General features: G+C 38.5%; 1 protein-coding gene across 1 annotated transcript in view; it reads left to right on the top strand.

The window, feature by feature from the left end:
• PLEKHA1 (pleckstrin homology domain containing A1) overlaps positions 1-24,999 on the top strand; it is a 77,657-nt gene that overhangs the window by 2,245 nt on the left and 50,413 nt on the right. The window contains 2 exon segments of the mRNA XM_020979243.2: positions 24,368-24,487; positions 24,490-24,527. Coding sequence (XP_020834902.1) covers positions 24,388-24,487; positions 24,490-24,527 — 138 coding nt within the window. The 5' untranslated portion in view covers positions 24,368-24,387.

Here is a 24,999-nt window from a genome sequence, read left to right as displayed (position 1 = left end):
AAGGAAGGAAAATTGTTAGCCTTTTTTGGTCTTTTTTTCCCCCTTACCCATCACTTCTGCTCTCTTGGAAGTTTGCTATGCTTGTATATATATATCTTGTGGTTTCTTTTCTCTCTATTTTTATTAAAGTGTCTTTCTGCAGTGATTTAACAAAATGGCCTTTATAAACTGGGATTTTTTGTCATAAAGTTTTTGTATGTGTCCAGTTTTTAGAATAAGTGACATACTGTGGCATTTGTACAATTGTCTTAAACCTTAAAACTACTAGTCAGTCAGATACTTTTTGTTTGGTTCCCATAGAAAGAGTTGGTAGATTTAGGGTCGGAGGACCTGGGCTGTTACATCTTGCTTCTGATATGTTAAAACCCTAGATGTAACCTTAGGCTAATCATTCAACCCAGTGATCCTTGGTTACCATATCTATAAATGTGAGGGAGGGAGTTGACGGCTTAACTCTCCCAACATGCCTTCTAGCTTTACATCTGTGATCCTTAAATACAGATTTTTGCGTACTTTTTCTGTTGTGCACAATTGTATTGAAATTCATTGTAAGCTTCAAATAAACATTACGTGATTAGGAGAAAAACAAATGAATTTGCAAAATTTTACCTTTCCATTTTTAACTGTCCCAAACTGAGTATCTTTGCAAAAGGACATCTTAAATAATATTGGACTTTAAGCATTATTTTCCATACTTGATCAAAACTGATGTACTGATAGCAAGAATGAATTGCATTCAGCAGAGATGGTTTCTCCAAACATGGTCGGAATTCTTTTTTATTTCTATAACTTGCTTCATTATTTCTAGTGAAGTTCACTTTTGGAATACTAGTAGTCAGTCATCTAGCATTTATTAAATACCCAAGTGCCGTGTGCGAGGCACTGTGCTATGTGTTGGGGATACACGTACAGAGGATGAAACTAATACATTTCAACTTTAAAATGTTGTCTACTTTAGCAGAATTTTGGGTGATAAACTAAACGTTTAGTTCATTTATAATGCCGTCTGCCCCCCAGATATTTCCATTAGCCAGTTTTTGGTAGGCAGTATATGTTGTACCAAGTTCTTTCATATGTTGAAATGAATGTGTATACATATACATCTAAAATACATTTTACAAAATTAAGGAGTTGGAGATTCCAAGTTATTTAAGCTTATATTAATTTTACTCAGTTCTGTTAATTTTATTTTCATTGCTGCTTTAGAAAAAAGTTGAGTAACAGGTCTATTTTTAGTGAAATTTGGATATTAAAAGTAGAAGGGTTATATAAAGCTAAAGCAGGTTAGTTGTGTACGAGTTGGCTTTTTTTCTTATGCAATAGTTTATCAGCCAGAATAAGAAAGACAGTAAAACAGAATAGCGATACAATTGTTAGGAAACTCCCATGAGCTCATAATCAGGAAGGACTTTTTTAGAAGGGCTTAAGGATGTTGTATTTTTTTGTAAAGATAGCTACATATCAAGTGCTACTTGTGAACATAAAGAATCAGTTTTAAACCATGGAAAGTTCATAGGAAAGAAACTGAACATTTAAAAATGCTATTAAAAATCATAAAATATTCTGGAGTCTCTTAAGAGCAGCTCTTGTCTGGTGTCTTTAAAAGTATTATGTTATAAATCTGACAAGTAGTCAAATACTGATAATTCCACAGTTGTTTTGACATTGTGATACTTTGTGATACTGAATGGCATTACACGTTATGATAATGTACTTGGTTTAATAATGTGAGAGACTTTGACACTGAAATGCATTATTTGTAACTAAACAAATCCTTATACTCGCTGTTGTCTTAATTCTCTTTTGGAAATGGGAAAGTTTGGAATATAGCAGTTATTCGAATGTTAGTCACGTGGTCCCTGTTATATACTAGCAACTACAGAATTTGGGATTTTCAGTCTTACTGCAGTTTTTACAAGGAATTAAGTTCCTTTTGAGTATGAAATTGTTGATAATCCTAATATTAAAAAAAAATTTTGAATTCCCCAGTTTGTTTTTTACTGAACTTCATTTCCTAGATACAATAAGTAATTGTTCCAGCTTATTTGTATTTAGGTATACATATTATGTTTTTGCTTTGCTTTAGTTGTAATTACATAACATTTAGAAGTACATGAAACTGAATATGAAATTAGTGTTTGGGATAATGGAAATATTATTTATCAGGGAGTTAGACCTAGAAGCTTTGATATGTATGTGATGCCAAATTATTTTTAGAAACATAAAAATATGAATGGATATTTTCTTTGAAAAATAAGATCTTCCTGTTGGGGTTGGTTAGAGCTAACAGGAATCTGTTACTCTAATGAGAGGAAGGAAACTTTTTTTTAAAACTGCCTTAACCCAAAGTATTCTTTCCTCCCTTAAAGTTTCAGGGTGATGTAGAATGCATGGGTGTTTAATTTCTAGAAGGAAGTATAGAAGCATATTTTCTTTTGCACACAGGCCCTTTAGGAAGTCTTTTGTTCAGTTCTGAGTTGCTCTGATTTAAAAAGTTACTCTGCCAAATGAGTTCTACTTTTAGTCTCAAAAAAAAAAATTGATGGCTCCCCGTGTGATAGTTATACTACATTAGTGTACTTTAAGAAAACACAGAATGGCAAAAAAGCTATTGTGAATTCATTTACTCTTTTAAAATGAAATTATATTTAATTCATTGTAATAGTGTTTGGTTGCTTTAAAAAAAAAGCAATATTTTGTTTGTGTGAAACAGTATTCAGTCTGTGGAAGGTGTATTTGCTTGATTATTATACTGAGTTATTTAGTAAGCTGACCCATGCAATAATTCTGTACCCCATAAGCCTTGACCCACAAACTGGGAAATAGTATAAGTTTTCTTTCTTTGGATTGAAACTTTTGGTGAATGTGAAGAAAGCCAGAAAGTTTTGGGAAGTTGCAGTAGTTTTAAGTAAATGTGAAATAAACATTTTAAATACTTTAAAACCTTGGACGTATTAGTTATTTTGAAATAGTTGAGTTTTCCTGATAGCAGAACACAAAGCCTTTAACTTTAATCTCTGTGGATGGAGATCTTTTTCAAATGTTATGCTTTTCTTTCCTTTCCTTTTAAAAATGTTGTACTGGCTTTTTCTTTTGATGTCTCAAGGTCATTAATCTACTATTTAGTGATATGCTTAGGGCTTATTGGGATCTAAGAGGACCTTTTGCTCCCAGGCTTAATGGCCCTAAAATGCTGTCATTTTGGGAGATACATTTTTAGAGTATTCTCCTCTTCTCTGTCCCCTCCCACCCCCTAGTTCTCTCAGTTCTTCATTGCCTCTAGTAGTTTGTATATCCCCATCTTCTTGGCTGCTTTTAATCTGTGGTAGACTTAGGAACTGAAAACCAGTAACAATAACTTGTATTATGCTTTTTACAGAGGGCTTCCTTACAACAGTCATGTGAGTTGGAATAGTAGGTGTAAGCATTATCATTCCCATTTCACAGAAACCAAAGCTCAGAGAGCTTATGTGACTTACATATGCTGTGCACAACTAGTGCCTCTCAATTCTGGGATTTAGGACTCTACTGCTTTGTCTACTGCGTGCTGCTGCCTGTCAAGCTCCAGTTGTTTCTAAAGCTACAAATAACTAGCTTTTTCAGGTATCTCCTAAGAGTAAAACCACAGAGCTTTAGTGTCTGGACTTTGTGACATCCATTTTTGCTGCTTAGAATCCTTTTTTGATTAATTCCTGTTTCTGAACTGTATTCCATATAAATGAGATTATCACTTAACAGCTTTGTATGGGTGAGCCATTTCTGTGCAGTCTTCTTCATCTCTTTAATGTAATCCATCTGCCTTCAGTTTTCTGATTTCATTGTTTACTTAGATCGAGGTTTGGATGAAAGAACTCCAGATAATTCTTGTATGGTAACTGTGATTGTGGATGACACTTAGAATCATGGGATCTCACAGATGTTGAGATGGAAGAGGTCCTTAAACATTATCTAAGCCAACCCCATTGTTTTAAAGTTGAGGAAATTGAGGCCCAGAGAGGTTAAGACTTTGCTTGCTCAAGGTCACAGACCTATCCAAAACCAGGATTTGAACCTAGGCCCTGTAATTAAGGTCCTAATGGTCTTTTATCTTTTGTTGAACATAGTTCAATCAGGAATAGCATATGATTATTCATGTCAGTAAATAAGAGCTTAGAAAAAGGAAAATAATGAATAAACTTCTTGACTGAGTAGATTTTTAACTGAATAGTAACCCTGCTCCTTCAGAAAAGGATCCCTTCTCGGCTGGATTAGGGTTTGCTTCCTCTGACAAGATTTTGGTCAGAAAGGACTATTGTGATTTGATTGGATGGCCCAAGAATTGAGTGACAGTGAGTGGCTTCCAGACCTTGCAGCCATGCCCATGTGTAGCATTTTGTACCTAGTGACTCACTTTGTTATGTGAAACATCGGGCAACACTGTTTTAATGTAGAGTTGGAGTATTTATGTAGGCTTCTCTTTTATAAATACATATTTGTATATGCCTCCTTTATAACTGATTACTTAGTATTTAAGATTCTCCAAATTATTCGTCTAAAGGGTACAATGGATAGAGTGCTGAGCCTGGACTCAGGAAGATCTGAGTTCAAATTCAATCTTAGACACTTACTAGCTGTGTGATCTGGGCAAGTCACTTCACCCTGTTTGCCTCAGTTTCTTCATCTGTAAAATGAGGAGGAGAAAGAAAGAGCAAACTACTGCAGTGTCTTTGCCAAGATAATCCATATGGGCTCACTAAGAGTCAGACTGAACAGCAGCAACAAATTATTCAGGGCAAAGTGGCAAAGATTGGATAAAGAACCAGCTCTCTATATAACAAAAATATCTATAACAGTTCTTTTTCCTTTTATATAATGTAATTCATGATCTGTGATCTGATCTGATTGTGACTTAACCATGTGAGGTCCCAGTGCTTTTGCACTCTGGGAACCATTTTTGTTTTTTTCTCCTATACTTTTAAATGGATGTTAGTGTTTAAGAAGTCACTGTTTTGCATGCTCTGTTTGGGGAGACAGTATGAGATGAGCTGTCATCTAAAGGATTTTATAGTTGTCTTTTTCAGTATAAGAACAATTATGTTTGGAGCCACAGAGACCACTGCAGAATTTTGTCATCAGCAGGCAACTGCTTTGTTGTTTTCTGTCAGAAACTCTTTCCATAGATGTTCAAAATGTAACCCTGAACCTGAGATCTTCTGAGATCTTCTGTTCATCGTGACCAACACAATTCAATTCAGGGGATCCATTTAGGAAGTTTATTGAAAAACTGGAGTAAATGTAGAGGAGAGTAACCAGCTTGGTGGGGGGGGCTCGAACCTGTGTCAAAGGATGGTTGCTTGAAAGATCTTGTGAATAGGGGGCCAGGGTCGTATCAGTGGTCTCTGAAGGCAGTTGAAAGACTGTCATATGGACAAGGGATGAGTTGTGCTTTTTTGGTCTACGTGGATAGAACTAAGAATAGTGGATAGAAGTCATATTGAAAGGCAGATTTTCTCTTTGCTCTGCGAGGAAAAATTGAGCTTTACAAAGATGCAGTGGGGCTGCCTTGAGCTACTAGTTTTCCCTACTGTTGGGGAGTTTTAATGTGGAGTCTGGGATTAGACGCCACCTCTGAAGTTATCTTTCAACTCTTTGATTCAGCATTTTCTGTGTTTATTCATTATAAATTGCTGTAAGTCAAATGGTATAGGCACATTTCCATTTCAGGTCCCCAGATATGACTTGAGGATCCATTATGTACAGAGCACAGTTCTGAATGTCAGAATTGAAGATTTCCTATACTTACAAATGGAGTTACAGGTTTCCTTTTCTTTTCCCGTGGATACTGCTCCAGAGTAAGGAAGTAGGTTGCCCAGGGCCATAGGCTCGAAATGAGGGGCCATTCTGTAGGCTGTGAAACCCAACAGTCATCTCCTTTTTCCCTTTCTGGGAATTGTACACATGCTCTGTTCTCACTCTTCTCTGCTTTTTATTACTCCCAGCCCAGTCAGGTTCTTCACAGTCTTTCTTTTACATGAACATGCACATCTTGTTTTCCTCGATTTTTCCTCCATAGATCCTGAGTTGGAAGGAACCTCAGAGGCTGCTTAGAAGAATCTGGACTTAGACAATAAACCTCTGAAGAACTGTCATCAGTTAACAGTTATTTATTAAAATATCAACTATGTGTCAGGAACTGTGCTAGGAGATGGGGGATACAAAGATAAAACAAAATGATTCCTGCCTTTAAAGGAACTAATATTCCACCTGGGCAAGTAGCCTGCCCAGGAGGGACAAAATCCGTCCAAAGTAAATAACAGGTGATTGAGGGCAGGCGGCTGTCAGGAAAGGCCTCTTGTGGGAGATGGAGCTCAGGCTGAGACTTCAAGGAAGCTGTGGCTACCTTCCAGTCAGGAGGAACAATTTTATGCAGAGTCATGGTTGTGAGAGATGAGAGGAGCCCAGTGTAAGGGGGAGACTGGAAAGGTCTTTGATCCCAGGAGCAGTGGGCCAAGCATGGAATTTCTTGAGCAGGAGAGTGGCATGGTTGTCAAACTTGTGCTTCAGGAATATCACTTTGGCAGCTATGTGAAGAGGGTAGATGAGTGAGGGAAGAGGGTATTGGAATAGTTCAGACCAGAGGTGACAAGGGCCTGAACTAAAGTGGGGCAGGAGACATAGGAGTAGAGAAAAAGGGAGATATTTGAGAGATGTGGAGGTAGGATGGACAGGGCTTGGCAGCTGCTTGGATATGGGAATTGGGGAGGTGGGTGGTGAGGAGTTGAAGTGGACTCCAGGTTGTAAATTTGAGTGATTACGGAATGGTGTCCTTGACAGAAATAGGGAAGTTAGGGGATGGGTTTTAGGTGAAAGAAAATCAGTTCTGTTTTGGATATGTTGTTTGCTTTAAGGGGAAAACCCACTTCCCTTCTGAGGCAGGCCCCTTTCCACTTTGGGGTAGTTATAATTGGTGATTTCATTCTGGGTATCTATTTATCAAAGGTGGAGAGTCCTGTTACGATTGCTAGGTTCTCCTTGAGGTCTATGTCTTTTTATACCTCTGTATTCCTCAGAGAGCTGAATGCAGAGTGGGTGGTCCCTAAATTTGCTTGTTGACGTAGCATGGTATACCAAAAGAACATGTACGAAAGAGCACGTAGCTCATTTTGGATGGGACATAAAAGTGGTGGTGGTGGAGAAAGTGTGTGAGGTATCTCAAAAGATTAAGCCAGATTGTGAAGGCTTTTCATTGCTAAACTGGGGCATTTGTATTTTATCCTAAAAACAATAGGAAGCCACTGAAGATGAGTTTAGTTTTAGATATGTTGAATTTGGAATGCCTATGGATTAGCAAGGTTAAGTTGGAGAGATGAAGACTAGGTGTGTAGATTTGAGACTCCTCTGCATAGAGATGATCCTTGAATTCATAGGAGCCATGAAATGATAGAGAAAAAATGAGAACAATAGATTTACTAGTCTCGTGGTGTGAACATTGCAGGGTGTTGATAAGTGAATGGGAGGTGAGAGTGGACATCGTGTAGAAGACAGCTTTTTTCTAGGATTTTGGCTATAAAAAGTAGAAAAGATATGATACAGTATCAGGAATCTAAAGTACCTTGATTGTTTTTCTCTGAAAAGAATTGTATTGGATTTCATGATATTTTTTTCTTCTGAGAGGAAAAATGTTTATAAATATTTCCATATAGCACTTCAACAAGTTGCTAGATTGGCCAACAGAGCTTTTATATAGAAAAGCAAGATGACTTATTGACTTGGGAATGTTAGAGTTGATCCTATTAGTAACTAAATCTAATTTTTGAATTCAGTTAAATATTTAGACATTTGTAAGGCATTGTTGTGCTTGTTGTTTTGATGGATAGAAACAAAAGAAAGATAAAGTCTTTGCCCTCAATAAGCATATTAGGGGAGATAAGATGAATACATAATGTATTCCAAGGAGGAATATAGTGGTAGCAGAGAGTAATGACACAAAGGACATTCAGGAGAGAGGTGGCTTTTGAGCTGGGCATTGAAGGATGAGTTTAATTTTGTGGGCAGAAATGGAGGTAAGGAGAGTAGGACAACATTCCAAGTGTGGGGAGCTGCAGAAGTAGGCCAGATACCAGTCTTAAGTTGTTTTTTGCCGATAGAATGGTAGTGAATGATAACAAATTTGATCCTATTTTAAGTAAAAAATAAAACCTCTTGAGCATTTATCGTTGCTAAATACAAAGACAGAAGCCAAACAGTCCCTGTCTTTAAGGAACTTCCACTCAACTAGAGGAGAAAACATGTACACATGTATTCATGTACCAAACACATATAAGGAAGATATCAGGTAACCTTGAAGGGGAAGGCATTTACTACTGGGGGGAGAGGAGGAAATAGGAACTTTGTAGATCATCTAGGGCAGCCCCCTCATTTCTCCCATGATCCAGCAGACCCAGAGAACCAAAATGACTTGTGTAATTTATAGTGGGCAAATATGGCAGATGGGAGTCTCACCCCAGCCTCCCAATCCCAGCCTTTTGCTTTCCCTATTCTATCATACTACATTTTGAATATGAGCTTTACTGGGTTTGTATTGCTGGGTAGAGGGAAACAAGCTTGCATAGAACACGGGGGATCACTTTGTGGAGCAACTTAAATGCCCCTGAAAAGATTTAGACTTGGTCCAGTGTAGGTAGCTGTTGTACTGCTTTGGTCCGGAGAGTGATAGCTGCCCTAAATTTGCTGTGTTATGATGTTTGAGCAAGTTACTTTTCTCAGGTTTCAGTTTCCTCTTCTGTAAAATGAGGGAATTGGGATAGATCTCTGTGGTTCCCTCTAGCTCTAGGCATTCCTTATGCCTGACGTGAAAGCAGTGTTTTAGGAAGGGTAAGGGAGAGCAGCTGCGGGAACACCATCATTGAAGTAATCCAGGTTGTGACCAGGCTGGCAGGCAGTTTTAGAGGCGGGGAGAATTGGAGTAGCTTAAAGTGATAATCATTGAGACTTTGTGATTACACGTAGAGAAAGACAAAGAATAGGAGTAAAATATGAGGCCCAAGGTTTTGAGCTCCTTGGACTTGGAATTGATAAGCCTTTGACCAAAAAACCATTGTTAGGAAGTGAAATTAATTTTAATGTGTTCCTATAGTCTTATGTTATGCAGAACGTACAAAAGACATGTTTTCTTTACTCAAGGAGTTTACGATCTAGTAAACTGAATAAAAGTGATTTTCTTATTTGTTTAATTGTTTGCAGAGAGAGATTTTAGGGTAATTAGCTTTCTTCTTTTTCCTTCCTAGAATCTTTGTCTTGCCCTACTTGATCCGAGTGGACTTTAAAACTGAATCTCTGAACAGAGGGAAGTGAATCTTGAGGCTCAATAATAAAGTAGCTGTGTTTTTGCGATAAACTGTGTTCTTTGGAGTTTGTGAACTGTTTATGAATGAAAGGGACAGTAGTAATTATTTTTCAGAATGCAGTAGAATTTTGATTGTTGAATGTCAATGGAGCTGGACTACCATAGTTGATGGAAAATTTGAAAAATGATGAATTCTGCTTAAAAGTTATGTGAGATGAGAATTATGGTGAAGCTGAAAATCATGAGTGACATCATGGTGCAGTGGAAAGAGTGTTGGATTTGGAGACCTGAGTTCAAAAGCAGTTTCAGCTTCTTGCTGCCTGTGTGAGGTTTACTACTGAAATTGTTGAATGTGTTGTTAGAATGTAAGCTGCTTAAGGGCAAGGACTGTCTCTGTTGCTTTTGCTTGTATTTCTAGTAGTAAGTAAATGTTCTATCCCTCTGCCTGTCTATCTCTCCATTCAAAAACTGAGAAAAAATTTTACACACAAATAAACCTTTATAGCAAATAAACATAGTCAAGCAAAATGAATCTTCACAGTGGCCACATACCCCCAAAATGTATTTCTCAACACCTTGTTTCACTCTCTTGTCTGTCAGGAGGTAGGTAACAGGTTTTTTGATAGGTCACCTGGAGATGTGGTTGGTCATTGCATTTTTTCATAGTTGTTTTTCTTGGCAGTATTGGTGTCCTCATATAAATTGTTCTCCTGGTTCTACTTTTTTCACTCTGATTTAATTTATACTACCCAGATTTTAAAAATGTGGTTTTTTTTTGGTCATTTGTTAATGATAGTTACCATATTCTAATTTGTTGAGGCAGTCCCCAATTGATGGGCACCCCTCAGATTCTAATTCTTTGTTTTTCTTTTATCCTTCCTTTTAATTTCTTCTTTAGGATCAGGAAGTTTGTCCAGTTTGATGAGTTTCTGTAACAAACTGTGTCTGTGTTAAATATTCCTTTGTCTCTTTCAGGTAAAGAGTGAGCTTCATCTGATCACCACTGCCCACATGCCTTCCTCCACATTTGTTCACTTTTCTCACCTGCCCCATTTGAGATAACTGAGGTGTTCCACCCCCCTCTTCCACTTGCCTAAATGATCACATTCTTTTTATCTTCTTTTTCCCCACTTAAAGCCCTCAGAGTAAAAACAACTCCACCCCCAGGACCTCCTTTTTAAAAAAAATTTTACTCCCTCTGTATCTTTTGAAGACATTAAGGTTCTCAAGTGACACTTTTTTCTTTTTCCTCTATTCAAATGTTAGCACCAAATCATTATACAGTTCCTTCTAATTGCTCGAAAATAAATGTACCTTTCTAGGGTTCTCCTGACTTGTCTGCTTCTGTCTTAGTATTTCTAGTAAGTGATGATCTTTTCATCAAAAATATTTGTAAATCCTGTATTCCATTAAAGGTTAAGTTTTTCCACTGTAGGATGAGACTTAAAACTTTTCAGGGTAGATTATTGGTTGTGAACCTCTCTCTTTTGTCTTTTGTGATACTGTATTCCAAAAGCTCCTCTTTGGGAGGATTTTGCAGATCCCATCAGTTATTAGATTGTGAGCCTCGTCAGGCCGCGGGGATTGTCTTCTGCCTTTCTTTGTAATGCCATTCCTTAGCCCTGTGCCTGATACATAGTAGGTGCTGAATAAATGCTCATTAACCAATTAACTGATCCTGACTCTAGTTTCTTGGTAATAGAACAACTTTAAAAAAATTTTTTTTATTAATTTATTTTAATTTATCAACAATCACTTCCATAAGCTTTTGAGATTTAAATTTTTTTCCACCTCCCTTCCCTCCCCCTCCAGAAGACTGTATGCAGTCTGATATAGGCTATACATATACATTCCTATTAAACATATTTTCACATTAGTTATGTTGTAAGGAAGAATTAGAACCAATAGGAGGAACCACCAGAAAGAGGAAACAAAACAGAAGAAAAAGTAGCAAATAGTATTCTTCCATCTTCATTCAGACTCCATAGTTCTCTCTTTGGATGTGGATAGCATTTTCCAGAATGAGACCTTTGGAGATGTCTTAGATCCTTGCATTGCTGAGAAGTTAGTCATCGTTAGTCATTGCACAACGTGGCTATTACTGTGTACAACATTCTCCTGCTTCTGCTTACTTCACTCAGCATCAGTACATATGAGTCTTTCCAGGTTTTTCTGAAGTCTTCCTGCTCATCATTTTTTACAGCAAAATAGTATTCCATTACATTCATATACCACAACTTCATCAGCCATTCTCCAGTTGATGGGCATTCCCTCAATTTCCAATTCTTTGCCATCACAAAAAGAGCTGTTATAAATATTTTTGTACATGTGGGTCCTTTCCCATTTTTATGATTTCTTTGGGATACAGCCCTGGAAATGCTATTGCTGGGTCAAAGGATGTGCACATTTTTATAGCCCTTTGGGCAGAGTTCCAAATTGCTCTCATTTCACAACTCCACCAACAGTGCATTAGTGTTCCAATTTTCCCACATCTTCTCCAACATTTATCATTTTCCTGTTTTGTCATGTTGGCCAATCTGATAGGAGTGATGTGGTACCTCAGTTGTTTTGATTTGCATTTCTCTAATCAATAGTGATTTAGATCATTTTTTCATATGACTATAGATGGCTTTAATTTCTTCATCTGAGAACTGCTTGTTCATAGCCTTTAACCATTTATCAATTGGGGAATGACTTGTATTTTTATAAATTTGATTTAATTTTCTATACATTTTAGAAATGAGGCCCTTATCAGAGACACTGGCTGTAAAAATTCTTTCCCAATTTTCTACTTTCCTTCTAATCTTGGTTGCATTGGCTTTGTGCAACAATATTTCAATTTAATGAAATCAAAATTATCCATTTTGCATTTTGTAATGCTCTGTATCTCCTGTTTGGTCATGAATTCTTCTGTTCTCCATAAATCTGAGAGGTGAACTATTCCTTGCTCTCCTAGGTTGCTTACAGTATCAGACTTTATATCTAAATCATGAACCCATGTTGACTTTATTTTGGTAGATGGTGTGAGATTTTGATCTATGCCTAGTTTCTGCCACACTCTTCCAGTTTTCCCAGCAGTTTTTTTTCAAAGAGTGAGTTCTTATCCCAGAAGCTGGGGTCTTTGGGATTATCAGATAGTAGATTACTACAGTCATTGACTACTGTGTCTTGCATATCTAACCTATTCCACTGATCCATCACTCCATTTCTTAGCCAGTATCAACCAGTTTTGATGATTGCTGCTTTATAATACAAGATAATAATATGATATAAGATCTGGAACAGCTTAGGCCACCTTTCCCTGCATTTCTTTTCGTTAGTTTCCTTGATATTTTGGATCTTTTGTTATTCCAAATGAATCTTGTTATTATTTTTTTCTAGCTCTATAAAATAATTTTTTGGTAGTTTGGTATGGCACTAAATAAGTAAATTAGCTTAGGTAGAATAGAACTGCTTCTTTTTAGAGGCTTATTTTAACTTTTCTTTGACATGGAAGCCACAGTGCTTAGCACAGTGTGCCTAGTAGGTGCTTAATAAATACCTGTTGACTGACTCTGGATTTTTTGACTATGACATTTCTGGTCAGTCAGTCAGCAAGCATTTATTAAGCACCTACTATGTAGGAAACACTGGCTTAACCTTGAAGGATGCAAAGAAAGGCAAAAAACCGTCCCTGTTCTGAAGGAGCCCAGAGTGGAAGGGAAGAGACAATATGCAAACAGCTATGTACAAACAGAATGGATACATTGGGAGTAATCTTAGAGAGAAGACAACAATAATTATAACAATTAACGTTTATATAGTGCCTGCTATGTGCCAGGTACAGTGTAAATGCTTTACAGTTATTATCTCATTTGATCCTCATGACAGCCTTGGGAGATAAGTGCTGTTATTATCCTGTTTTACAGATGAGGAAATTGAGGCAGACAGCTTAAATGACTTGTCCAGGGCTGTATTTGAACTCAGGTCTTCTTGACTTCAGGCCTTGCTCTCTATCCACTGTGTCACCTAGTTGCCTCATAAGATTAAGGGGTCTGGAAATGGCTTCTTGCAGAAGGCGACTTTAGCTGAGACTTGAAGGAAGCCAAAGAATCCAGGAGGTGACGATGAGGAGGGAGAGCATCCCAAGCATGATGGACAGCCAGTAAAAATACCTGGCACCTGGAGATGCCCCCGTGGGAGGAGCAGCAGGTGAGTATGTCGAGAGGGGAAAGGTAGGAGGAGGCCTCATTGTAAAGGACTGTAGAAGCCAAGCAGGTTTTTCTATTTGGTCTTGGAGTGATAGGGAGCCATTGAAGTTTTTTGAATAGGGAGTGATGTGTCTCTGCTTAATGAAAATCAGTTTGATAGCTGAGTGAATGATGGACTGGAGTGGGAGGAGACTTGAGGCAGGGAGATGTACCAAAAGGTTATGTAATAGTCTAGGTGTGACACATTCAGGCCTGAGCTGGGGTGGTGGCAGTGTCAGAGGAGACAAGGGCTGTTCAGGAAGTAGTATCTGTAGTACTTGGTAATGACTGGATATGGGGAGTGAGAGTAAAGAGTCTTGGGACTTTTTTTCCTTTTGGGTTTTTTTTAAAAGGGATATAATCCGTAGATTCTATCTTCACGTAGCTCTTAGAGATCAAGCAGTTTTTGTTTATAATTTCTTGATATACAGTGTCCAGGCTTCAAAAAAAAATATTTTTCAGGATGTCCAGTGATACAGAAATTTCCCTCCTTGACATAGCTTTTGGATGGGGTGGTTGGCCCTATATCGTCTCATCCTGTGTCCCTTGGGTTCCTGCACTGACCTCTACTTCCTGAGAGTAGTCCCTCATAGGTCTTTGAGGTTCAGAGTTCTGGATCTCTATGGGGTCTCTGGAAAGAGAATTAGGGGTCTTGGAACCTCATGTTCTGAGTGCTGCTGCAATAGTGCTACTGTGGCCACTGCCGCTCCCCAGAGCTTCCAGGGTCCCCACCCTGAGGCTGTCTGACCACCCTGAGATCTGCCCATTTGGGGGCTCAGCCCTTGCTGCTTCCAGACACAGAGCCCTATAGTCAGTGTACAGGTTTCTCACCATTTGCTGGTCTCCCTGGAGCTTGTTTGCATGTCCTGGTATCTCCCTTTCCTGTTGTCCACTGGTTTCTGGCTGATAACTTTGTACAGTTTGGGAATAGACGTCACTATAGATACTTATCAGATTTTTTTTTTAATCATTATTTGGTCTGGTGCAGATTTCAAGTTTCAGCTAGAGTAGATATGTCAGAACTGCACAGTCTGCTTTGGTTCATGAAGACTTCTTGGCCAGAAGTTGAGACTACTGACTGTTTATTATTTTTACTACCTGGGTTTAAAAAGAAAACTGAGATGAGGCCAACGTTTATTATTAATTTTACTACATTTCTTATAGTTTTATATTTATTCCAGGTTCATATGTTTAGCAAATATTTAATAATCTACCATTTTCAAGGCTGACATGTAAATAGCTGTTTGTAACTTTTAATAAAAATAGGTTAGGGAAATAGTAAATACAGATTTTATGTACTTAATGTTTGTATCATTTTTTCAGATGGTGAAGAGGTAGACAGGTAAAATATTTGAGTAGGCATTGAATCATAGAACTTTAGAGCTGAAAAAGAATGTAGAGATTATTTTGTATTTTCGAGGTCTTATTTGCAAGGGCTAGTTAGTTTATTTTTCTTTTTTCTTTAAGAACTTTTAAAAAAATTCTGAACTGAAACACAAATAAAATGAACATTTTGATGAAGTTAGAAAAGAAAAAAGGATTCTACATGAAAGTGTGAGTTTCTTTTATATGCAGCTTGCTTTTCTTTTAAGGTATAGAATAAATTCAGTGTAACTTTCTGAGCTGTTCTGGTTGAATGTGCTTTCTTTTTGGCCTTCTCTTCTTTCCTTTGCATTTAAAATGTTTCAATGACCCTCCTGGTTAGTTTATTTGAAAACCAATCATCAGATTTTTAAACACTGGAAAAATACAGGGTTCACTTTTAAATATTCTTAGGGAGTGGTTGGAAGTTAGAATGAGTTATAAAAGGTGAGATGCGACTGTACATAGCAGGGTCACATCCAGCAATCTCACCTATGTGGAACCTAGTGGATAACTAGGAAGTAAGCCAAGAAAGGTCTCTGAGCAGTCAAAATAAATGTTCAAGTAGAACCTAAAGCTCGTTCACTTTACTCAAATGAAAGACTCATTTAGACCATATTTTTTCTTACTTTTTACATAAGTCTAAAAAATTTGGTTATCTGATTTCTAGTCCTGTAGCATTTTTAAAGCAATAAATAAAATCTCTCTGAAAAGGCAGTGGGTTTATTTTTTATTTTTTCCAGTTGCATGTAAAGACAATTTTTAACATTCATTATTTAAAAAAAAATTGTTCCAAATTTTCTCCCTTCCTCACCTCTCCCCTCCCTAAGATGGTAAACAGTTTTGTATAGGTTATATATGTGCAATTATATAAAATATAGTGTTAGTCATGTTGTGAAAGAAGAAATAGACCAAAAGAAAAAAAGACTATGAAAAAAAATAAAGTGAAAAACAGTATGTTTCGATCTTCATTCAGACTCCATCACTTCTTTCTCTGGAGGTGGATAGCATTTTTCATCATGAGTCCTTTGGAATTGTCTTGGGTCATTATATTGCTAAGAATAACCAAGTCGTTCACAGTTGATCATAGTACAGTATTGGTGTTATTGTGTACAGTATTCTTCTGGTCCTGCTTACTTCACTTTGTATCAGTTCTTGTAAGGTTTATTAGGTTTTTCTGAAATCAGCCTGCTTGTCATTTCTTATAACACAATAATATTCCATTACAACTATGTAACACAGTTTGTTCACTCATTTCTCAATTGATGGGCATCCCCTCAATTTCCAGTTCTTTGCTACCACAAAAAACTACTATAAATACTTTTATACACATGGATCCTTTCCTATTTTTTATGATTGTGGAGGAGCTTTGACTTTCTAATTTATACTTTTTTCAATGGAATACTTTTTTTGTAGAAAGAATATGTTAGTTTGATAATATTCTTTTACTGTATTAAAGCATTAAACATACATTATCTCCCCAGAAGTGTACTGGGAATGGAGTCTTGTCAGTTCTAACTGCATGACATCTTCTGTATCTGTTTCTTTCTCTCCATTTGCACTCCACAAACCTCCCTTTTGTTCCCATCTAATTCATCCTTCACACTATTGCCTCAACTACTGTGATTTTGTTTGTCATATGAGTGTGGAGAAGGGGGTAGATAAGAAAGCTTTTCCAGAGGAGGATTTGATAAAACATGTTAAGATGGTGGTGGTGAGTGAGAAAGAAGAGTTGATGATGCTTCTGGGTTTTGAACCTGGTTGACTGGAATAATGGTAATACCTTAAACAGAAATAGGGACATTAGGAGGGAGGGAATAGGTTTAGGGGAAGAAATTTAGTTTTAGATTGTTGAGTTTGAGATACCTATGAGATAGCCAGTTGGAGATATGAGACTAAAGCTCAAGAGGAAGCTGAGTGCTGGGTATGAATATTTGGGAGCTGGCTACATAAAATTGGTTGAATTAAGAGGAATTGATGAGATCACTAAGAGAGAAAGTGTAGAGCAAAAGAGGAGAGGGCCCAGGACAGAACCCAGAGTGTACTCATGTGTAGGGAGTGTGACATGGAAGATGAACAACTGCAAAAAGAGGGGATTTAACCAGATGGCCTCTGACATCTGCTTCAGCTCAGTATCTAAGATCTTGTGATTCTTCAGTGAAGACTGAAAAAAATTAGGCTGACAGGTAGCAAGAGAACCATGGCAAAACAATGTTAGGAAAACCAGAGGAGGAGAGATAGAGAAAAGGCTTTAGAATTTGCAATGAAAAGATCATTAGTGTGACCTTAAAAAAAGATTGTTTTCAATTGAGTGGTGTGGAGGAATCCAATGATTGGATACAAGGAGTTGAGAAAGGAGTGGGAGATGAGAAAGTAGAAGCAGTGAGTATAGACAGCTCTTTCTAAGAATTTGGCTGTGAAAGAGAAAGCTAGAGGTTGATAGCTTGAGAGGATTATTGGGCCAAGTGAAGATTTTAAATTTGAGAGAGAGCTGGTCACATTTATAAGTAGCATGCAAAGGAGCCAGTGGATAAGAAAATGTTGACTATATAAGGAGAGAAATGATGATGGAAATGGAGTTCCCTGAAGGGGACTGGATAAAGGGTACAATTGGGGCTGAGGTGGTATTGATAATAAGATAGAATACCCCTTTATCTGAAAATAGACCAAAGAAGAATTGGAGTATAGTGCTGAGTTGATTTATGGAATTGAGGAGGAGAGGGAGCTTGGGATGAATGTCCTGAATTTTTTCGGTGAAGGTCTTCTGCTAAGAGGGAGGAGGAAGAAGCTGTTGTAGATGGCTTGAAGAGAATAGTTGCTTTGGGGAGTTCAGTAGAATCAAGAAGTGAAGGAAAAAAAGGATGATTTTGCAGCACTGAGAACCCAGTTGAGATGAGATAGTATAAATTTGTCCTGGCCCCTCTCTACTGACTGCCTCTCTGCTCTCTACAGACATAAATGTCTGCCCCAGCCTCAAAAAGCCTTTCCTTGTTCGCTCTATCCCCACGACTTGTCTTAAGAAGATTGTCTGTAAGCAGTTCTACTCTGGCTATGTGCCTCTTCATCCAGCTGAAATTGTTCTCTCCAAAATACCTCTTAATTGTCAAATCTAATGACTTTTTCTCAAACCTTTATCCTTGACCTCACTGGAGCCTTTGACACTGTTGATCACTCTCTTATCCTTAGGCTTCTGTGGAACTACCCCATCCTGATTCTCTTCTTATGGGCTAGACTTCTCCTCACTCCCATCTGCTGGATCTTCATTTAGGTCATGCTTCCAACCATAGATGTCCCCCAAGGCTCTGTCTAGAGCCCTCTCTTTCTGCCTCCTCTTCTCTGTTCAAACTTTATATGCTGTGTCACGTAGCTTTCTACATGCAACACTGACATCCTAAATTCAACATGTCCAAAACTGGACTCATCTTCCCCTGCTTTCCTCTCCCCCTCTTTCCATATTTCTTGTTACTGTCCCCGGTACCACCATTGTCATGGTCACTCCAGGTATTAACCTTCACTCCTTGCTTTTTGTCTCATTCATTCTATTGGCAAATCTCGTCAGTTTTATTTTTGTAACACCTTTCCTCAATCTGGCCCTTCCCGTCTTTCCAGTGTTCTTCCACCTTACTCTTCTCCGTGCACTCTGTGATCCAGTGATGCTGGCATCCTTGCTGTTCCTTGCGCAGGGCACTGCATTTCCCAGCCCTGTATTTTCTCTCACTGTCACCTGTGCCTGGAATTCTTTCTCTCCTCATCTCCATCTCCATCTCTCATCTCCAGGCTTTCCTGGCTTCTTTCAAGTACCAGGTAAAAGCCCATTTCCTATAAGAAGACTTTGCCACACCTCCTCAGTCTTAGTTCCTTCTCTCTGAAATTACCTCATTTATTGTGTGTGTGTGTGTGTGTGTGTGTGTGTGTTTATATATGTCTGTCTGTCTGTCTGTCGATCTGTTTATCTATCTTGTTGTTTGCATAATGTTTTTCCCATCCTACTGTCTTCTCTGGCAGCAGGGACTGTCTTTTGCCTCTCTTTGTATTTTTCCAGTGTCCCATTGTGTCTGGCACATCGGAAGTGCTTAATAAATGCTGATTGACTTGACTTGGCCCAGTCAATGTGGTTGTGGACTTCCTCCAGTGGTGTTCTGCTGTAAAGCTTTTGTAGTAGTCATAGTATTGCTATACTGTTAGCTTATTCTAGTGGGACAGAAATCATATGTAATTTAATTTTACTATAAATGTTTGACAGTTACATTTTAGAATAAAAACTTTTCCCAGTGGGTAAATTTTCCCACAGATCTGCTTGTCTCCTTTAGATCTGTATCTATATAACTAGTGTTCAAAAGTGTCTTGGGTGTTTTGGAGTATGCCTTTGGGATATTAGACACCATAGGAGTCCATTTGGAAAGGACCATGAAAAATAGTGTTGGGCCAAATACTGCTCACAGGTTTGAATTTTTTAATTGTTTTAATTTTTGCCTACCATGAAGATTTCTTCCCTGCCCTCAGAACTGGTCAGTACTCTGTTATAGTTCCTCGCAGCTTTGCAGTCTTCCTATAGGATTGCCACAGGCTTCATCTCATAAGGTATTTTTTTAATATAAATTCATTTATTTTTAGTTTTCAACATTTACTTCCACAAGATTTTGAGTTCCAAATTTTGACCCCATCTTGCCCCTCATCCCCACCCCAAAATGGCATGCATTCTGAATACCCCTTCCCCTAGTCTGCCTTTTCTTCTCCCCCCCTCTTATCCCTTCCCCTTCTGTTTTCCTGTAGGGCAGGATAGATTTCTGTACCCCATTTCCTGTATTTCTTATTTCCCAGTTGCATGTGAAAACATTTTTTTTAAACATGTTTTTAAAACTTTGGGTTCCAAATTTTCTCCCTTCCTCCCTCCCCACCCACCCTCATTGAAAAGGCAAGCAACTCAATATAGGTTATACATGTGCAGTTATGCAAAACACTTCCATAGTAGACATGTTGTGAAAAACTAACTCTATTTCCCTTAATCCTATCCTGCCCTCCCATTTATTCTATTCTTTCTTTTGACCCTGTCCCTCCTCAGAAGTATTTGCTTCTGATTCCCCTTTCCCAATCTGCCCTCCTCTCTATCATCCCCCTGCTCTCTTGTCCCCTTCTCCCCCTATTTTCCTGTAGGGTAAGACAGATTTCCATACCCAATTGAATGTGTATGTTATTCCCTCCTTAAGCCAAATCCTATGAGAATAAGATTCACTCATTCCCTCTCACCTTCCCCATTTCCCCTCCACTGTAAGAGCCTTTTCTTTTCTGTTTTTTTTGTGAGATAATTTACCCCATTCTACCTCTCCCTTTCTTCTTCTCCTAGTATAATCCTCTCTCATCCCTTAATTTTATTCTCCAGATATGACCCCTTAATCTTCAACTCACCCTGTGCCCTCTATCTCTATCTATACATACATATAATTTTTTCCTCCAACTACCCTAATACTGACAAAGGTCTCATGAGTTATAAATATCATCTTTCCATGCAGGAATGTAAACAGTTCAATCTTAATAAGTCTCTTATGATTTCTCTTTCCTGTTTTCCTCTTCATGTTCCACTTGAGTCTGTATTTGAAAGTCAAATTTTCTATTCAGCTCTGGTCTTTTCATCAAGAATGCTTGAAAGTCCTCTATTTCACTGAATGACCATTTTTTCCCCTGAAGGATTATACTCAGTTTTGCTGGGTAGGTGATTCTTGGTTGTAATCCTATCTCCTTTGCCCTCTGGAATATTATATTCCATGCCCTGTGGTCCTTTAATGTAGAAGCTGCTAAATCTTGTGTTATCCTGATTGTGTTTCCACAGTACTTGAATTGTTTCTTTCTGGCAGCTTGTAATATTTTCTCCTTGACCTGGGAACTCTGGAATTTGGCTATAATATTCCTAGGAGTTTTCCTTTGGGGATCTCTTTCAGGAGGAGATCTGTGGATTCTTTCAATTTCTATTTTGCCCTCTGGTTCTAATATATCAGGGCAGTTTTCCTTGATAATTTCTTGAAAGATGATGTCTAGGCTCTTTTTTTGATCATGGCTTTCAGATAGTCCAATAATTTTTAAGTTCTCTCTCCTGGATCTGTTTTACAGGTCAGTTGTTTTTCCAATGAGATGTTTCACATTGTTGTCTAATTTTTCATTCTTTTGGATTTGTTTTACAATGTCTTGATTTCTCATAAAGTCACTAGCTTCCAATCACTCTATTCTAATTTTTAAGGAAGTATTTTCTTCAGTAATCTTTTGGACTTCCTTTTTCATTTGGCCAATTTAGCTTTTTAGGGCATTCTTCTCCTCATTGGCTTTTTGGACCTTTTTTGCCATTTGGGTTAGGCTATTTTTTAAGGTGTTATTTTCTTCAGTATTTTTTTGGGTCTCCTTTAGCAAGCTGTTGATTTGTTTTTTATGATTTCCTTGCATCACTCTCATTTCTCTTCCCAGTTTTTCCTCTACTTCCCTTACTTGCTTTTCAAAATTCCTTTTGAACTCTTTTAAGGCCTGGGACTGATTCATATTTTTCTTGGAGGCTTTGGATGTAGGAGCTTTGACTTTGTTGTCTTTTTCTGGTTGTTTCTTTTGATATTTTTTTGTCACCAAAGTAAGATAATATAGTCTGACTCTTTTTGCTAGGTTTGCTCATGATCCCAGCCAGTTCCTTGAATTTTAAACTCTTTGTTAAGGTAACAGTCTGCTTCCAGTGTGAAGAATGTATTGTCCCAAGCTTCAGAGGTTTTGTGCAGCTGTTTTCAGAGATACTTGTAGGGACCTGTAAATTTTCAGTTCTTCCAGGGTGGTATGATAAAGGGCGAAAAGGGTGTTTACTTCTTTCCTGGCCTGTGCTGTGGTCTATGAGTGACCACAAGCAGTCTTTTCTGTCTTGGAACTGTGAGGAGAATTTCCTCTTCCCAGCCACTACAGACGCCACCATGCCAGTGCTCCTCTTCGCCCCAGGATTGCTACCCAGAACTGTGACCTAGATCTAAGCACAGGTAAAGCAAGAGATTCCTGCCTCAGCATCAGCAAAGAGATCCCTCCAACCCCCCCTCTGATCAGCCACAGGACTCCCCCTCAGTCTTTGGTTTTTGTTTGTTTGTTTGTTTTTTAGGCAGTTGGGGTTAAGTGACTTACCCAGGGTCACACAGCTAGTAAGTGTCAAGTGTTTGGTCTGAGGCCGGATTTGAACTCAGGTACTCCTGACTTCAGGGCCGGTGCTCTATCCACTGCGCCACCTAGCTGCCTCCCCCCCCCCCTTAGTGTTTGGGCCGGAAGCTCAGGACACAGCCACTGCCCCAGGGGCATGCTCACTCAAGAACTGAGGCTGGGACTGAGCTACTCTCTCACCACAGAAACAGACTTTTCCCACTGACCTTCTAAGTTGTCTTTGGCGTTCCTGGGTTGAATCCGCCACAGCAGCTTGCGATTCAGTCCTCTGAGGCCTGCTCCAGGTTCGCTGTGGCCTGTGTGCCCAGGCCGAACTGTTCCTCTTCCAGCCCAGCGCGATACACCTTTCTGATCAACCATCCAGACTGTCTTGGGCTGGAAATTTGCTTTAATCTGTCTTTTTGTGGGTTCTGCTGCTTTAGAATTTGTTTAAAGCCAATTTTTTACAGGTATTTGGGGGGGGGTTGGAGGAGAGTTTAAGCAAGTCACTGCTTTCACTCTGCCCTCTTGGCTCCCCCCCCCCAGGTAAAGTATTAATGTTAAAGCATCCATAATTTGCAAGGCAAGTTCTAGAATGTAGAGAAGAATTTTTTTTAACCTTACAGAGCTTGCATTCTAATAGAATGACTCTTGAGGGCCATTCAAAGCATTTTGTGATGTCAAATATAGTTTTCTCTCTATTAGAAGTTGTGCCTTTTATAGAGAGACCTATCATTTTGCCTCTCACTTTGATCCATAAAATATTTTATAATTCACTTCAAAAGAGACTGTTTTTTTCTCATTTTCCAATTGACATACCTCTTGCTAGTGGTTTCATAATGTTAGAAACTATTTCTATGCAACTTACATATTTTATTGGAAGTCAAATAAATTAGATAGATACAAGCTAATTAGATTAGAGCTAAAAAATTGCCTCCCTGATTTTCTTGGAGTCCTCATGAACTCTGTTAAAGATGTTTCTATATCTCAGCTGGTTCATTTGTAGACCAGATTTTCGAGTTCAGTCTCGTTTTGAATAGAAGGTCAGATGCCACCTTGTTTTTATGTATTCGCTTATAGTTTTCACATACTTAAAAAAAATTGGACTTGTGATTTCATAGAATACTTCCTTGTCCCATGCAGATCGGTACCTGTTCAGTGACCCATTCTTAGTGAGGTACCTGGGCCTCTGGAAGCTTACATGTCTTTCCCAGAGTCCCACTGCCTGGGTTCTGTGTCCTCACTTAATGTCTTGTCTACTCTAGCATACAGTCTCTTGGTTACGTAAACAGCACTCACGCATGGTAATATTTAGGATGTTACATGAATCATGGCATCATAGGATTCATTGCAGAAAATGGACCTGAGAAACAAACCATCTAGTCCAACACTCATTATAGAGGATGACATTTAGCACAGGAAAGATTGGGACTTGCTCAAGGTCATCAAAGTATTTAGTGGCAGAGACTGGCCTCTTGAATCCTGGTCAGTCCATATGTGTGGTTGTCCAAACTTTTCTTCAATGTATGGTCTTAGGGAGTTGTCATGGGGCACTAAGACTTTTCTAAGGCCACACAGTCAATAAACATTTAAGTGCCTACTGTATGCCAGATGTTGAGTATCAGTCAAAAAGAGGGACTTGAACTTGAGTCTCTGGGACTGCACAGTCCACTTTCTATCTCAACTGCCACATTACCTCTCTCATATGTCTAGAGAACTCTGTCTGTAATGTTTAATATAACATCATACGACATGGATGACTTCTTTAAGGCTATGTTGGTTAGCCCTGAAAAGAATCATCTAAACCCGGGTTGGGGAATCTGTGACCTCAAAGTCACATGTGGCCCTCTGGGTCCTGAAGTGCAGCCCTTTGACTGGATTCAAACTTCACAGAACAAATCCCCTTAATAATAAGATTTATTTTATAAAATTTGGACTCACTCAAAAGGCTGCACCCAAGGACCTAGACCTAGAAGGCCACATGTGGCCTTGAGGCCGCAGACTTTCCACCCCTGATCTAAACTGTTTAGTATTTTATCACTATGGGAAAAATTCATTTTTGTTCTCTTCCCATGGGAGGATAGATTTGAATAATCCAGTCAGTCACAGAAAATGTAATCCATAGAACTGGAGCTGTGGTCCACACCTCAAATGTTCTAGAGTTCTGTGTTTTCAAGTACATTGAACATTCGTCTGTTAAATAGTTCCTGCAACATGTTTCTGAGTCCACTGAGGAAAAATTTTAATAGTTTTATTTCTGGCATTTTATAGGAAGCTAATTCCTGGTTTTATTTTTCAGTGTAATGTTCAAGCTCAGAAATGCCTTATGTGGATCGTCAGAATCGAATTTGTGGTTTCCTAGACATTGAAGAAAATGAGAATAGTGGGAAATTTCTGCGGAGGTACTTCATCCTGGATACCAAGAAGATAGTCTGGTCTGGTACATGGATAATCCACAGGTTTGTAAAGTTCAAAGGAGAATCTTTTAAAGCAATTTGCAGATAAGCATTAAAACCCTCAGACTAATGCCATATGTGTCCATTAATTCTCCCTACTGCCACATTATCATTGTTGTGACATGATTGTGACCCTAGGTTATGGAAGGCTGTGCTGAGGGGGCGCAGGCTCTGGTGGCTTATCCAAAACTGTGAACACTTTTCTGGGTCTTGGGACAGATTGTGTATCTGTCATGAGGCCTGGCTTGGTGAAATTCAGAGTCTCTTCACCAGTGTAGCTGATGAGTTATAGAATTTTTGGCTATAGAAATTCACGAAAGGTCTGCCCATGAAGTCATTAAAAAGGTTGTGAGATGTGACAGTGCATGGGGTGCTTTCTCTGCTGAAATTACGGAACTATGAAGTATTTAATGTCTTGCTGGGTATCATAGCTATAATAAATAATAGCTAACTTTTATATGGCACCTTAAGGTTT

The sequence above is a fragment of the Phascolarctos cinereus genome, unplaced genomic scaffold, assembly GCF_003287225.1.
Source record: "Phascolarctos cinereus isolate Bilbo 61053 unplaced genomic scaffold, phaCin_HiC Scaffold_3;HRSCAF=262, whole genome shotgun sequence".
Lineage (NCBI taxonomy): Eukaryota > Metazoa > Chordata > Mammalia > Diprotodontia > Phascolarctidae > Phascolarctos > Phascolarctos cinereus.
This window is presented reverse-complemented; position numbering and strand designations above follow the sequence as displayed.